Source organism: Onychostruthus taczanowskii, unplaced genomic scaffold (assembly GCF_017590055.1).
Source record: "Onychostruthus taczanowskii isolate IOZ18803 unplaced genomic scaffold, ASM1759005v1 scaffold9, whole genome shotgun sequence".
In the NCBI taxonomy this organism is placed as follows: Eukaryota; Metazoa; Chordata; class Aves; order Passeriformes; family Passeridae; genus Onychostruthus; species Onychostruthus taczanowskii.
The window spans coordinates 6084017-6100065 of record NW_024506993.1 but is presented as its reverse complement, the minus strand read 5'-3'; the positions used below and the strand labels follow the sequence as shown (position 1 = coordinate 6100065).

Genomic DNA, 16049 nt, shown 5'->3' with positions numbered 1-16049 from the left:
GCATTTGAGCAGCTGTTAGTTTTGCCTGCAGCCACGATGCCAATCCCTATCAACTCTCAGCTTTTCCAGAAAGTACTTCAGAGTACTTTGAAAATAGTAAAGCACCATTTAAAAGGTTCAGTTTCTATTGCAGCACTGTCAGAAGACAAATAAATTAAAAGTTTGGCTACCACAAGCAGCAGTAAATTCTACCAGTCCTGGGCTTCCTTTTTGTAAAAACCTGGGTTTGGGTTTGTGAAATAAACCTGTGTCTAAACTCCTAATTATATTAAGGTAAGTGTTAGAAAACAGCTGGACCTCACAGTTCTAGCAGAAAGTTATTTAAAAAGCCAAGAGTTTAAATGACAGCTTCTTTTTTTTAAACTGTACCTGATGGGAAAAGAAAATGGTGCCTGGGGTCTAAGGTCTGTGTTGGCAAGAAAGGCTGTGCAAATTGGGAACGAAAGAGGACAGAGGAAAGGGTCCCAGTAATGTCAGTAGTGGAAAATCTGGTATTAACTGAGAAAGGTGACTTGGATGAAGACAAATATAGTCCACAAGTGAAGACAAGTGACTTGCTAGACAAAGACAGCAATGAGCTGTGAGGAAGGGCACAGAGGCAGTTAGCTCTGTGAAAAAGGAAAAAGCACGCACACAAAGATGTAAACAAGATTTCAGCTTGAAGGAACTGGCAGTTCCTCTCTGTCACTACCATTTACATTGCATTTCCTCCAGCCTTTATAAAACCTGGCTCCTCTAATTCATTCTAATTCACTCTAATGCCTCCACATGGCTCTTTCATTGTGTGTGTGGGCAGTCTAGAAAGCAATAGTTGGACAGCTTTTGACTGAAAGGAAATGTTTTAGGCACAGCTCAAAGCCTGTGGGAGTCAAGAGAAAGCATTGAATTTGGCCTTTAAAAGAAACAGGATGCCAGGAGAGTCACGTGAATGGTTAAAACAGAAGACGCATAGGCCTGAATAAGGTTTCAGCCATTAGCTGTAGTAGGCTGCTTTTAATTAATAGCAGGTGGCTCACTCTTTTGGCAAGGGCAGATGTGAGTTCAAGTTTCAAGATATCAATGCAGTGTTTAGCTTAATAAAAAACAGTGTTATGCAAATTTTGTCTAGGACCACATCTGTACAAACACTGCCCAGGGACCTGGGATCCAGGTGGACAATTGGCAGCATGTGAGCCCTAACAGCAGTGAAGGGTGCCAGGATCCAAAGGCTGCAACAACAAGTGCATAAGGCACTTAATCAGGGAAAGTCATTATTCCCCTTTCTCAGCTGTTTCAACCTCAGCTGGAATTGTGCCTCCAATCTCGAGGCCCCTCTAATACAAGAAAGATGTTGATCAGCTTGGGGACGTCCACCTGAGGCCACCAGGATGGTCAGCACTGGAGCATGCAAGCTGTGAGGAGAGGCTGCGTTAGGCTGACCTGGAAAGGAGAAGGCTTTGTGGGGGGGGCTACAGAAGCCATCAAGTACTGAGGCAGGGCTTACAGAGAACACAGCCATGCTCTTCATTGAGGAAGGACAGTGAGACTGTCTGGACTGGAAATACTGGACACATTCCCTGGGTATAATTAGGGATTGGTACAGGAGGCCAGAGGAGCTGAAGAGTCTCTGTCCTTGAAAGTGTAGACAAAGCCCTGAGCAAGCTGGTGTAAAAGTGAGTGCTGTCCCAGCTTTGAGCAAGAGGTTGAACTATACAATCTCCCAGGAATCTTTCCAGTCCAAATAATTTCATGGTATTTGTCACAAGCACAAGTAGTACACAGGACATACGTTATAAAGACAATATGTTCTGAGAACACTAAATTACAGTGGATGTGTTAAAACAAACAACCCCCAAAAACCACAGTAACACACAACATACAGGCTCTTGCTTCGACAAAAGCTCACATATTTTCTCACAAGCCTTTGCAGAACAGTAATCACCTTGGCAAAAACAACAGGCAAGAACTGTGTAAACCACTGCCATCTATTGAGTTTAAGATATTAATGGCCAGTAAGTGTTTAGTGAGTAGATTTACAGTTGTACAAAAGTGCAATAAATGAGTAAAATCATTGCCTTGTGCAAGCCACCTCAGATGCCGTGGCTTGCTCTGCAGAGGAACACAAAGCAATGAAAGAAAAGCCACTTTTAAAGTAAGACTGGTCTGAAAACAAATGAGATTAAATTATTGACTGCAAAGTGTCTCATTTTAATCAGAGATTACTGGCTCTGCACTAGTCTTCCACTTGATTTCCACTTCCATCTGATTTAGGTTTTATCACTGCAAGAATAATAGCACTTTGCCTTTCACATTAAGTTCTTTTTCATATATAATGTTTTTCAATGAGATATCCCACAGTTTAATTAAATTAAAATTGGAATTGCATTGTAAGAATACAGATCATTTAGTACCTGAGACACTTATGCATTCATTCTGTTTCATGAAGAAATTAATTATGTGAGAGTCATTAGCAACAACTGCAATTCCTTATGGATTTAAGTTATGTTTTGAATTGTAAGACTGAAGTTCCCAGTTGATTCAAATTCTACATGATGGCAAAAATGAATTAATGATGATAATATTCCATATGAAACTTAGTATAGGAATGAAATTCTGTGTTAAATCTAAAGGCAGCAGCATGGACAATGAAAGAAGAGGAACCTATTTCTATTGTACTAATTTTATCCTACAGAAGTCTGGAGTATTGCTGGATGAGCTACACTCTATAGGTTCAACCTTAGTACTGGTAAAAGAAATAACAGCCTTGGAACTGACTTAACAAATACCAGGACAAGGCTCTGGCTTCCCTAGATCACCTTCTCTTTTTCTGCAAGAAAACTTCAGAGAATTTTTTTTTCCCCTCAACCATGGTCTAAGAGAAATCTTTTCCAGACTGATGAAAAGTGAGAATGATTTTAAAAAGACCTATAAAGAATGATAAATACAGGATTTCAAAATTGGCTACCCTGCTGTTAATTATCATCATTTCCTCCACAGTTTATGCATATTCAAATTATGCTGGCACTTCTCCTTCTGAGGAAACAGTTTGAAAGGGGCAAGAGGAATCTACAGCAGAGCCTGGTGTTTGAAAATTCACACGCTGCATACGTTGGATAGCAGAGCCAATTTTCCAGATATATAAATCTGGGTTTAACTTCTGCAACAAAAACATTCACATCCATTCCTTTTATTATGCTATAGGGACATCTCTGTTGGCTGAAAGCATCATGCAGGGAATCAAAATGAACATGCAGGGCAAATTCTAAACCAGCATAACCCCCATATAACCTTCTCTGCCCAGGTCCAGGGCTCTATTTTGAAACTAAGGAGTAAATTGTGGGCTCTGCTGAGGAATTGGTCTCCACTATCAAAGCCAACCAAGTGCACAGGGTTCAGTTTGTTTCCAGGAAAAAAACCCAAAATGCTGATTAATTAAAATGCAAAGGCATCTTCCTGCCAAATATTTTCCAGCCTTATGTTCAGCTAAGACTAATAAGGCTTGCCCATATCATCCAAAGGACTGGAAGCCAATCTCAACACGCTGTCATCTATCACCCAACAGAAGTCCCTGTTTGCAGAGGAACAGATTGCAACCAAGTAGATGGGCAGCTGAGGGTTTCACTTGTCTAACCCATAGCTCCTTCAGTCTAGAAGCCAATGTAGCTGCTCCCTTCACTACAGCCATGCCTGGCTGGCCTAGACACACACCCACTGACAGCTTGAAGAGCTGTTTCAGCACAGGGAGTGCAGTGTGGCAGTGGGATGGAGCCCCAAATGCTGACCAAGGCTCATCAGGCTCCCTGGTACCACCAAGCCATGGGAGCTTGAACCACACCAGCTGAAATCCACTTTGACTCCCCTGAGATGAGCTATGCTCTAAATGAGGCCTGATGAGAATAATCAACATTAAAAAGCGATATTTAAACAGCTCCTTATTGAAGGCCAATCAGAACGAGGGGCCCACACTGCAATTCTAAGGCATGTTTCTCCATCTACTTCCATTGATGAAATGGTAGCCTCCTTCAAACAACCCTTTTAGTGCTGAAAGGCAAGGAAATGCAGTCATATTAGGATTAATGACTTGAATTAACTCTCTTGCACCTGTGCCTCACTGTATCCATGGCAAAGATGGGCAGTAGCTTTGCCTTCTTAAAGCAACACTTGAGGGGTTTTTGTCTACATAAAATCTTTTCTCTTCCTGTCTTACCAAAGAAACTATTTCAGAAGGAAAAATGCCTCCCACTGTAAAAGTTTCTTGATATGAAAAATGCAAATCTCAAGCAGCTATAATGAAGAAAATCAATTTTAGACTCCTGGTGGCTATCTTCCTGCAAAGCTGTATTATTTTTCATCAAGTATCTACAAGAACCAGATCACGTTTCCAGCTTTCTGTTCCTCTCCTGTGTAATGAGGGAGAATCATGTATATTGCTTTCATTTAATTTACCCTAGAAATTCAGAGTTATTGATTGTAGTTGGTAGACTTCCTAGCTGTAAGAGACTGGAAGCAACACTTTTAAGCCTTTTATATTGCTTACTGCAGAGAGGAACCCAAAAAGAAGAAAAAAATGGGGAGGCAAAATTAAGCTTTGATCCTGGGGGAGAATATATCAACCTGGAGATAAAATACTGTCTGGGAATACCTAAATACATAACTCAACTAGAGATGCAGACTGCCTCTTATGACATTTATTTAAAAAAAATATCCATGCAACTGATTATGTGAGAGATATCAGAAAGATCTAGAGTAATCAGGCAAAATTTGCATATTATTCACTGAAAAACATGCAGGTCTATGGAAGGACCAGAAACTATTTAATTTAGATAGTATTTAGAAAACAGTTTTGCAAAAGGAAGGAAAAGAACAACAGAATTTTGAGGAAATACTTTGGATATTTTAAAAGCAATAATTTAATTCAGAAAGCTGCCAAAATATCAAACAGGATTAATGCTAGAATACTTTGCATGATTTGGTAGCTTACAAATGAATGCACAGAGCCAGCATCTGTCAACTCCCTCAGGCAGCCTTGCTTAACGGAATGCAATTTCTTACCTGAAAAACATAAATAAGAAACACACATTTACATTTTGCTCTGCATAACTTAATATGTTATTTAGTACCCTAAATCACACACGAAACCAGTTCCTCCTATTAAGCATGCAAAGATGCTACATCACTTGTGTAGAATGTTTTTAAAATCAACAGTAGTTTCCAATTAAAACAGTTGAGATGTAAATATTTATACCAAATACAGCAACGTGATTAACATTCATACCAGATACAAGCTCACTGGAGTACAACACTTCCCATAATTACCCCCTGCTCAAGGACTGAAGTCGTTTGATTCCCCCAGGCTTCAGGAGAAGGGAGGTAACACCGAAAAAAAGACCACCACACACCACTTAAGGGTCCTCCTTTGCCCAGGGAAAGCTCTCTGGGACAGGAGCATGGCACCATCCCCTGCCCTGGGGTCTCACACACAGCTCACAGATCTAACTCTCAGCCCAGGCAGGAGGGCACAGGAGGGAGATGTGCACAGGCAAGCCTCAAGCAGTGAGTGTGGCTTGGCTCTGGTCTGAATCCCAGACTGGCATTCAGGGGAACTTCAGAGAGCATTTTCATTTTCCCCTGTGTTGCACTCGCATCAGATCTGCGGTTCCTCTCCATCTCGATCAATCTGTATTAGATGTGAACAGACCCCTGAGGCTCTGCTCAGGTATTAAATGTTTTTGGTGCAAGTCTCTGCAGTAAATAGGAACAAACCTATAAGCCTGGAATCATCTGAAATCCACAGGGATGTAGGCAGAATCCATACAGCTGCCATGAGGTCCTCAGCTGCAGTCATAGATGGATTACACTCATTTAAAAAAGGTATTAATGTATAAAGCTTTCACAAGGGACAAACCCACAACACTAAAAAGAAAGCATCAGTAAAACACTACAGCTCTTTACTGACATCTTCAAGCAGCAATGGGAATCCATCCAAATCAAACAGATGAAGTGCAAATGCCCCGGAAACTATGAGAACCAAGAATGGCCACATTTCATTCCACAAAAACTGTGCCCTCTTTTTCTCCCCTCTTCCTCCTCAAAATGCATCCCAATCATACTGCTAGAGGCAATGGAAGAAAAGTTTAATAAGCCTAGGGTTGAACTCTTAATGCACATAAATAAAAATTCATGAAGAGACAAGGAAAAATATCTAATATGTACAAACAACCTATTCTGGCTCCCTGGGTTTCTCAGGTAAAGCTCTATAAAAGTTCTTCTCCTGGAAGTTTTTAGTTGCATTTTAATTATGCTATGGGCTTTTGGGGTAGAAGATTGGCTTAAGCTGAAAGGAATAGGTATCCATTAATCTAACCACAGTATCTGCAAAACACTCAGTTCTGCAGTATTTATGCTTCTCTTTCTGTGAGGAAACCATCTTGCATTTAGTAATTAAACTGAAGAAAGTTCAGCTTTACTACACAGGAAATTTGGGAGACCTCCCTGCATCCCATATCTTTTAATGTGGTTTTCTTAAAGCACCTTTATCTGTGAGTAAGGCACTTCAGAGACAAATTTCTATGCTGTGTTTAAGAATGCAAGCGATAACCAGACCATGATATTTTAACAGGTTTTGTGGCAAAGCTGCATTTGCAGGGCTTTCCAGAGTTTCTCCAAGTTCAAGGGACATTCTTGAACTTGCTTGATCAGAGCTGACATATTTTATTTTCCCCACAGGTTTGCAGCATGAGATAATATCAGAGCACAATTGCCTGTACCCAAATGACTGGCCACTCTCCCCCAAAAAGCAGGATCTCAGGCAACCCCACAACAACAAGCAAAGGTGCATCAGATATGGATTCAGCATTGCCCCAAAGCATGAGGAAAACAAAGTGTCTCCTTTATCCATTTCAGTATAATGACAGATCACACTGCTTGTCTGGCTCAGTTCAGCTCAACCACCACTTCCTGTTACAGATGTGTGATGGAGGAGGGCTCAAAACTGACAGGTTTTAATCATATTTGATAGAAACTTGACACAGATGTTGTTGGCTCAGCTCAACATTACACAGAGAGAAAAGCAAAATTTATTCCAACGTTACAGGCTCTGATGTTAGCAAACATCACAAGCCTAGCTGTTAATTCTCAGCAGCACCTCTTGGTTCCCCTGCAGAGGGGACATTTTGCCTTATCCCCCCTTAAGTGCAGGGGATCATTCCTTCCTGCAGAGCTCTGCTAACCCACACACCAAGCTGCTGTGTCTGAAGTCACCATACACACTGAGAGGTGTCATTAACACATGATGGTGACACACGACTCTGTTTGCACAGCATCACTTCAATGTCACTGGAAACCTTATATAGTTTGGGGACTTGGATCTAAAGTGTGACACTCCCATTTAAAATGCATACATTTGGGACAAGGAACAGAGTGACTTATCTGCTTGGTGTTGGGTTGGCAGAATTGCTCACAGCCATATAGGAATTACCTAAATGTTTTCCAGAGAAATCTTCAAATAAACCTTGCACTGGCATTTCCTTCCTATTTACCACCACTTCTGAAAAGTTTTTCAGAGAGTTTTTTAAAGGTTGCATTCTTTCTCGGCTTGCCACTTGACCATCCCTGAGAGGTACCCATGAATTTGGGGCAGAATGCCAGTCTTGGTGACATCAGCCCCACAACCTTGGTTTCCTGGGTACTGCACTGACCCTGACACAATATTCAGCTGAGACAGAAAGTGATGACAATCCTGACCCTGCTGCCAACGTGCCAGGTAGTCCTGGATAACTCACCCACACCTCAGCCCCCTGTCTGCCCCAGAGACACCTGATTTTTGGGAGGAATATTCAGCTGAGACAGAAAGTGATGACAATCCTGACCCTGCTGCCAACGTGCCAGGTAGTCCTGGATAACTCACCCACACCTCAGCCCCCTCTCTGCACCCTGTCTGTCCCAGAGACACCTGATTTTTGGGAGTTCAAGACTCACAGGTCAAAGCAGGAACGTCCTAATCCCATCCGAGGCACTTCCAGCATATAGAGAAAGAATAACAAAGCCAGCTTTGACTGTTAAACTGTGGGTCTTAAAAAAAGACTTCCCTCTCCTCATTTCAGAGTAAAACAAACGTTTAGACATTGAATACATGTGACTCTGGCCTTGGTTATACTGGAGAACATAAAATGTAAAGTAATTGAAAGGGACAGGTCAGAGCATTTAGCTGATCTTTCCCAGATGCTTTTAATTTCTTGAGTTGGCATATGAGGCTATCCTGGTGATGAATGCACTGTTTATACCAGAAATGCAGTAATAAAAACAAAGTTCTTAAAAGAAAACGGAAAATATTCTGATATGCCTTTATGAATATGACACACAGACTTGAAGAAACAAACAGCAGCAATTGAAATGGGATAGAAAACTAAAGTATCAAACAATTAGGCTTGCTTGCAGAACTGCTGCAGGTTCTACATTGCAGCTATGTTATCTTAGCAATTAGCTTGCAGATTATGGCACAGCAAAACAAGCTTATATATCTCTATGGTTTCATGGTATGCAAGCAATAAAAGCTGAAAGAGAATCTTTATATTATTTTATAACTTTAAAAGAACACCATATTGTGTATAACAGGATGAAGCACTTGTTTAAAAATTCAGTGTTATTTTAGCATCAATAGCTTTCACTCGCAGCTTTCTGAACACAGCTGCATGGGGAGAAAATTAGTTTCCTAACATTTGCTTCTTCCAAAGGCTAAAAAATGTCATGGCTAAAAAAGTCATGACTGCAACCTTAGGTATAGACTAACACTCATCTAAGTACTAAGCCCTGGCTAAGGGCAGGAAGTTGGGGGTTTACTGGTAGCAAATAAAGAAATGCCAAAGGGAAACAGCAAAACTGAACATTATCTGCAGTGAAATTAATATTCCAGCAGCTTAGAGAGCAAGTAGTTTCTCAGCTGTCTGAGTAAATATTGACAGCAAATGAGGTCAGTTACCTGAATTTCTGATAAAATTTGGAAACATTTGGTATTGAAACGTTCCCATATTAAATACCGCCACACATTTTTGAAACCATACCTTTGTGGGGCTTTTTTTCCCCAACTACTGGTTGCCGAGTTCCTGCCCTGGGGGATGAGTGTCCAGCTCTACATATTACAGAGGGCCAGGTAGATGGACAGGGCAAAGGCACAACAGGTAGCACTAACATATTCCTCAGCATTCAAAATAATGAGATGATTCAGATTCAGACCAAAGACTCATCTCTGTGTTGCTGCATTCAAACTTGAGAGAGGACACAGAGAAAGGTAGTTTGGGAACTAATTACTACCCAACTCAGAACAGTGCAAACTTCATTACTTGTAGGTGGATGATAACAGAGCAACTGCTCTGCTTCCAAGGGCCTTCTGCCCCGACCTTACAGCAGCCAAATGGGGCCTCAGACAAAGGTCCGCTAACCCAATAACTTAAAATAAATATACCCTTCCTTGGCAGGGAAAGCAATGAACTTGCCAGACACATTTCTGCACAGGAGAGGAGGGAACAGGAACGCTGCCCTGGCAGATGACTGGTTAAGTCATGCAGAGCTGAAGGGGAAGAGCAGCTACACTGTGGTGCAGGCTGAGGTGAGCAGAACCACTAAAAACTATTGGAAAAACATGACCAATGAGTCAGAAACCTTTGACCACCAAAAGTCACAGCCCTAAAGCTTCAGGCTGCCTTGTTATCTGCATCATAGCTCCAAGAGTTCCAGCTACTGAATTGCCAACTGGTGCCACTCACAGCAACAAATTCCCAGCTGTGGGTAACAAACACCAAATAATTTTGTGCATGAAAAGCTTCAGTCCCTTCTAAACTGATCTGAATTTTCGCTGCCAACATCCTAAATCCCCAGGACTGCCTTCCCTACATCGCAATACTGTCAATAAATTACCTAAATTTCAGGGCAACAGAATGAAACATGGACAAGCCAATGCCCAGAGAACCATTGCTAAGGACATGAATTTTCCTTCTCTGCATAAAAATTCTAGGAATGTACTGTTAAAGTGATCAAAAGCTTAGTACTGGTGCTGCTAAATCTCTGAGGGTTGCCATTTTGGGTGCCTATTAAGGGTTTATATTTATGTTATAAATCATCTTATTGCATTCTATGGAGAGTAATTTTAACACTAGGATCATACCCCTTAACTAGCTTTTTATAGGAAATTTAAAGGCTGAAGAACAGTAATGGCACTATAAAAGACACCTATTTTTTGCTTCCTGAAAATAATAGCATGCTACCGAGCCATGAAAAGAGAAAATGATAGCAGTGCTAACCTGCAATAATTATACTAATAAAAAGAAAATGCTACTGAAGAAATTATGGGGAGAAAGACACTAAAATTTCTGTGTCTAGCTAAAGCGCTAGCATAACCTTTCAGAGAATATATTTGCAAAGTACATAAAAAGTTCCAGTTATTTCAAAGGTTATGATTATGTCCTTCCTTTATTTAAATTGACACCAGTTATTACTACACTTGCTTGGTCCAGAGTCTAAAAAATATAAGAAGCATAAATTGTCGATATAAAATTATAGTGTTATTTGTTATTACAGTGTTATTAAAGTGATATTTACCGAGTTGGGGCAGCTTTTTTTTTTTTTTTTTTTTTTTTTGCCTCCCTAGTGTAACATTCAGCAAAGAACAGGAAAACCCTGGGTTTATAGCAGAATCAGCTAATGGATTTTTAACTTCCCATGTTTTCAGTGAGATGGAGCCAACAGAAATATAAGAACAAGAGCATCCAGCCCCTCTCTGCAAAGTGTATCTGCACAGGGGTCCCCACCTTTAGGTGGACACAGACTTTATTAAATTTGCTCTCAGCCAGCAGTTCTCCCTGGGGTTATTATGGGAAGGGTTGAAGAGGCATCACCAACACTGTGAGAACAGAGAACTGCAGCCAGGAAAGAACAAAATGTGGCTATGGGCAGGAGAAGGTCTTAGTCTTCTTGCCAGACATCCCTCTGATGCACACATGACCCATAGCAAATTCCATGGCAGCAACACAGAGGAGAATCAGCCAAATTCTCTTTTTTCCCCAATCTCAGACAGCTGTGGGTACACAAAAGGGACCCTGGGGTAGATCCCAGCAGACTGCCACACTTTCAGCATGCCCACATTTCAACACCAGGGATATTTTTGTGTTTATAGTCATGGGTAACACTCATGAAGTTATGGTAAGGCTCTTAATCATTGCATCTTGTAATGTAATAGCAGAAAACATTTCGTTTTCACATTGTCAAAAGTAACTAAAATTGTTGATGGTTCATGGTTGTAATCCACTAGTTCATGTCAATAACAGCCCAAGACAGTTTATACAAAGTCTCTCCCATTTGGATGATTTGTTGAAGTCTCAAAATAAAAGAGGAACAACATTATTTGTTCATAAATAACACTGCCTTTCATTCTATATAATTCTAAAGATATGCAGTGTTTGCACCTTCACTTCCTACTGACATCATCTTTACCAAGAGCTGTCAGCAAAATGCAAAAAAATAGAGGGGGAATAACACACAGTTTTATGAGTGCAACCAAATATAAAGAGTTTATGCTGTTGCCTTCAGTTATACACCACTCATCATTCATCCTGAAAGGCAGGAGTGGACACATCAGCAGAACCCAGTTCCTCAAGACACAGCTGCTCATGTAGCTGATGAAAAGGCAAAGTTTTTCTGCACTTGCTTCAACTTCAGCTTATTTTAAAGGAAATTTACAGAAACAGAATCAGAGCCTAACCATCCATATGACTTACCCCCACCCCCTCAAGCATCAGCAAGCACAATTCAGCAGAAACCCAGCAAAAAACTATGTCACTAAATGCAAAAGAAAGGACCTATGGGTAAAAGGGAGCATTAATTCTAACCAAAAATCTGAACAGTACATAAACGGCACAATAAAAAGAATACACAGTGTGCATCTGGAACTACCTGGAAGAGCTAGACCTGTTGTTAGTGTAAGTAAAGAAAAGGTTTGGAAAGGTCAGTGCACAGGTATGTGAAACACCTTTATTGTCTGGCAAGCACCACCTGTTCCCTCCCATACACAGGAAACGTCCTGCCCATTGAAAGCGTCAGTAAAATTAATTTTAATCACCAGAGGAAAAGCTGCAGTCCCAAGCTGCCAGCCAAGGCAGTGCCCAGTGCCTGTCTCTGCAGCTGAATCTCTGTTGTCAGGAGCAACTGGCAGTGTTTGAGGGAAGAGACAAAAAAGTGGCAAATGCTTCTTTGCAGCAGTGGAAGAATCCCCAGGATCCACCACAGAGAAGATGCAATTTCAAGGACTGCTGTGGCTCTGATATCCCCAAAACTTACCTTCCCCAACCACGACAGGCTTGTCACTGACATGAGAATCTTTGTGGAGACACAGATTTCTCCTCATCTCTCAGCTGCAAACTGAGGTTGCACCATATTGAACAGAGGAAATGTTCCTTCAGCAAGGGGGGAAAAATCATCCCCTCATCAGTCAGGGGCCCTCCTTGGTAGGTCATTCCCCAGTAACTGAAATTACTACAGAGCTACTTTCTTCTTACTAAAATATTCACAAACTAGTTTAAAACCTTATGTTCCAAGTTAAATTCAGCTCAAAGGCAGTACTGTAGGCTGAGTGAGGTTATTAAGCATTTCCAGATCTCAAAGGTCTTGTGCCACATAATCTTCTGGAGAAAAAAGAAGGTACTGCCACACTAGTTAGCTGGGAATAAAAAAATACTTAAGTCACTGGCAGCAGATAAATATACGACTTCTTTTTACTGTTCTGCTTAATTGGGGAGGGTATAATCTATATTTTTATAAAGGGATATTAGTCCAGAACAGATCAGGCATGAACAGCAATGCCTTGGCTGAGCCAGGCTAGCAGCACATGGGGACATCCAGCTCAGGGATCAGGCAGCTGTTCTGTTCCTGTAGCCTCTCTTTTTTTTTTTTTCTTTTCTTTTTTTAATTCTTCCTCTTCTTTGAATTTGTAATTCAAAATAGTTGTTAAAGAAATCTGAAGTCAAAACTATTCAGCCACTCACAAATGACCCCTGTAACACTTACTTCATTCCCTGCTAACCAGTCTCCCTTTTAAATCTCATTAAGGCTTTGATGAGTGGAAGGGTTACACAAAAGACAGGTGAAAATGAGAATAAAGGAGACAAAAGAAAAGTGCTGAAACCCTGGGAAGAAACTGTTATTTTAAAAAATACCAAAGCATTTTAATATCTGCATGTAGGGTAAAATTTAAACTATTTCCAACACATGACTTGAAATGTTCCAGCTTATTTTGTTTGCTCTTAATGCCGCAGGGATGCAGATAATGAGGACTGCAGTGGCCCAACAGTAATGCCAAGCTCAACAGCAAATCCAGCAGATGGCTTCAGCCTCCAGAATAAGAAGCCACTTGACCTAGAGGGAGACATTCATTAGGTACAGGGTGCACAGGAGTCTGACTCCAAAAATGAGCTCACTGCAATGGACCTGTGCTGGAGCAGCTCTGTGGGACTGCAGCCAGTGAGGAGCCTCCAGAGCTGGGGAGGAAGGAGGAGCAGGGAAGAGCTGTGATGGACTGGGCATCCCCCTGGGGAGAGCAGGGCTTAGAGGAGTGGGGAATGATGGAGTGAAGCAGAGCCTGGGGCAAAGCTGTTTGAATTCAGCTTAGTTTCTCACTATCCAAACCTGGCTTAACTGGCTCTGTATGAACTTTTCACCAAGCTCGATCTGCTTTGCCTGTGTCAGTAACTGGTAAGCAATCTCCCTGCCTTCACCTTTACCAACAAACTTTTGGGTCTTATTTTCTCCCTTTGTCCTGTTCAGGAGGCAGACAAAGGGTGGGCAGGTGGCAGAGGGACAAGGTCACCACACCACAAGGCCAGGGGGAAATGCCAGCTCCAGCTGTAATTCTGCCATCTTGAGTTTTTCTCTGCTGAAAAGTAATGAGTGCTTCCTCATTGTAAAGTGAAAAGCAATGGTGCTTACTCATCTTTTCTCAGCCTTTGTGGCCTAAAAAGCAACAGCAGACTAAGTCCATTAACAGAGTTAGAAACCAGGACATGGATGTCCAGTGAAGAGTTAAATCACAGCTAAAAATAAAAAAAAATCCAAAACATTGATTCTGATTTCCCACAGCTGCTTTCAGGCTCCACCCCACTCCCCTATCTAAGAGTTTATTTTGCTATTTTTTAACCATGATAAAAGATGAAGACCAACACTCTTAGTTTTAAGATTTACCTTGATTTAAAGGCTTCCATAAAGCGGTGCATAATTATACCAAAGGGAAGAATGATTTTAATGTGGTGTTTTTTAAATCAACACAATTACGCTGGTTATAACTACTAATGCAAACACAGGGATGGTGGGAGGAAGATGCCTTATACTGTTAATATTTATCTTTCTTTATCTCCCCTGGGACCAGCTGTATAACCACAGTGTCACCCTGCAGCCCCTCCTGTCCTGGGGCACAGCAGGGCTGTATTTATAATAACTGTACCATTATTTTGGATGGAGTCAAAATGCTCTACTTAGGTTTTTGCTCCTCACCAAGGCAACAAACTGACTGCAGCCCCGTGTCAGGGAAACCTTGGGTGACACAGCACAGCCCCAGGCTGGGCTCCAGGGTACCAGCGTGGTGCCAGCTGAAATCTTTTTTGGGCTGGCTCCACTCCTGTTGCAGGATTGTGTTTCACCAAGGCACAAGGGATAAAGGGCCAGGAAAAAAAAAAAAAAAAACAAACCAAACCACAAGCCCTCCTCCTCCCCCCAGATAAACAGCTGTTTTGGCAGGACTGGGAATGCTCCAAGAGCAGAGAGCACAGCACAAGGATGTTGGCAAGGAGCTGCTTTTACACCTGGCTTCTCACATCACATTTGCCTGCCCAAAATGGAAAACACAGATGGGCCTTGCCCCTCCACCCAGCAAACCCTCCCTGTTCAGCAGGGCATTTCAACGTGTTTAACTTGAGGCTTGTACTTAAATTCCACTGATTTAGATAGGACTTAATTACATGCTTGAATGCCTTTCTCAGCTGGGAGAAGTGTAAATACTTACTTAATATAGTTTGATGAACTGGCACCCAAAGCAAACAAGACCTATTTTGCTGAGTTAATGCTGGGACTTGATCATGTAAAGAAAAACACCTGAGGGAAAATTCCCTAGCATCACATGCAGCAGTCCTTTTAATTCAGCAAATATCTGGACTCTATCACTGGACTCTCAGTTGAGTTTCACCTTGTACTTTGTGTCATGAGTAGAAAAATCACAGAAAACTGAAAAAGAGTTCCCCAGTCTCTTACCCAAGAGATGAGGGAAGATAGAGCGGAACACACTGCACAGGACACTGAGCAGTGCCTGCAGCACAGAGATCATCACTGGACTTCAGCTACACCCCCTAAGGCAAGAAACAACCAAAGATTTTAACATCTAATTTGACTGAGTATTCCATAGGCTTATCTTGGCCATTAAAATCAGGGGCTCCCTTCATTTGGTTGCAAACGGTATGGCCCAAACATGAAGTCTGAGAGCAGAAGTCCAGGACAACCTATTACAGATGACTAGGACCAGAAGAGGAAATCAAAATATTTTTTAGGTTTGTCTTTTGAGTCATGGGAGACCAAGATGAAAAGACAAAAAGTCCCAATAGCATATGACAGAAATACACATTATTGCATTGTTCATATGATAGTAATAAAAGTAATAAAGACCATAAAGATGAGAGATCTGCAGAACAGCTTTAAATACACTGAGATAATCCATTTTATTGGCCAATATCTTCATTTAGAACAAATAAATATACCACTCAAGAAACTTCAAATAAAGCAGTTCCATAGAACTAAATTCTACTTTCTTTTCAAAAGGGTATAAAAAGAAGCTATTAAAAAAATAACCAATATATAAACCCCCACATATGTTGCAATTATATCAAATTGAAAGAAGATTTAATTTTGATGGCAGGGACATAAGAACTCTGGGCACACATACCACTAAAATAATGAAATCCAGTTTCACCCATTAGAACAGGGTAAAAAAAAAAGGGAGCGGGGGGGGGGGGGATAATTATAAAAATGAGATCTGGGGCCCC

General features: G+C 41.3%; 1 protein-coding gene across 22 annotated transcripts in view; it reads right to left on the bottom strand.

The window, feature by feature from the left end:
- Positions 1-16049, bottom strand: part of MAGI1 (membrane associated guanylate kinase, WW and PDZ domain containing 1) — a 338676-nt gene that overhangs the window by 221250 nt on the left and 101377 nt on the right. The window contains exon 1 of one of the 22 annotated variants that reach the window (XM_041425921.1): positions 15265-15359. The exons of the other annotated variants lie outside the window; for them this stretch is intronic. Within the exon in view, the coding sequence (XP_041281855.1) occupies positions 15265-15337 (73 nt within the window). The 5' untranslated portion in view covers positions 15338-15359. Of the gene's footprint in view, positions 1-15264; positions 15360-16049 lie in introns of those variants that run through there. 22 annotated transcript variants of the gene reach the window in all.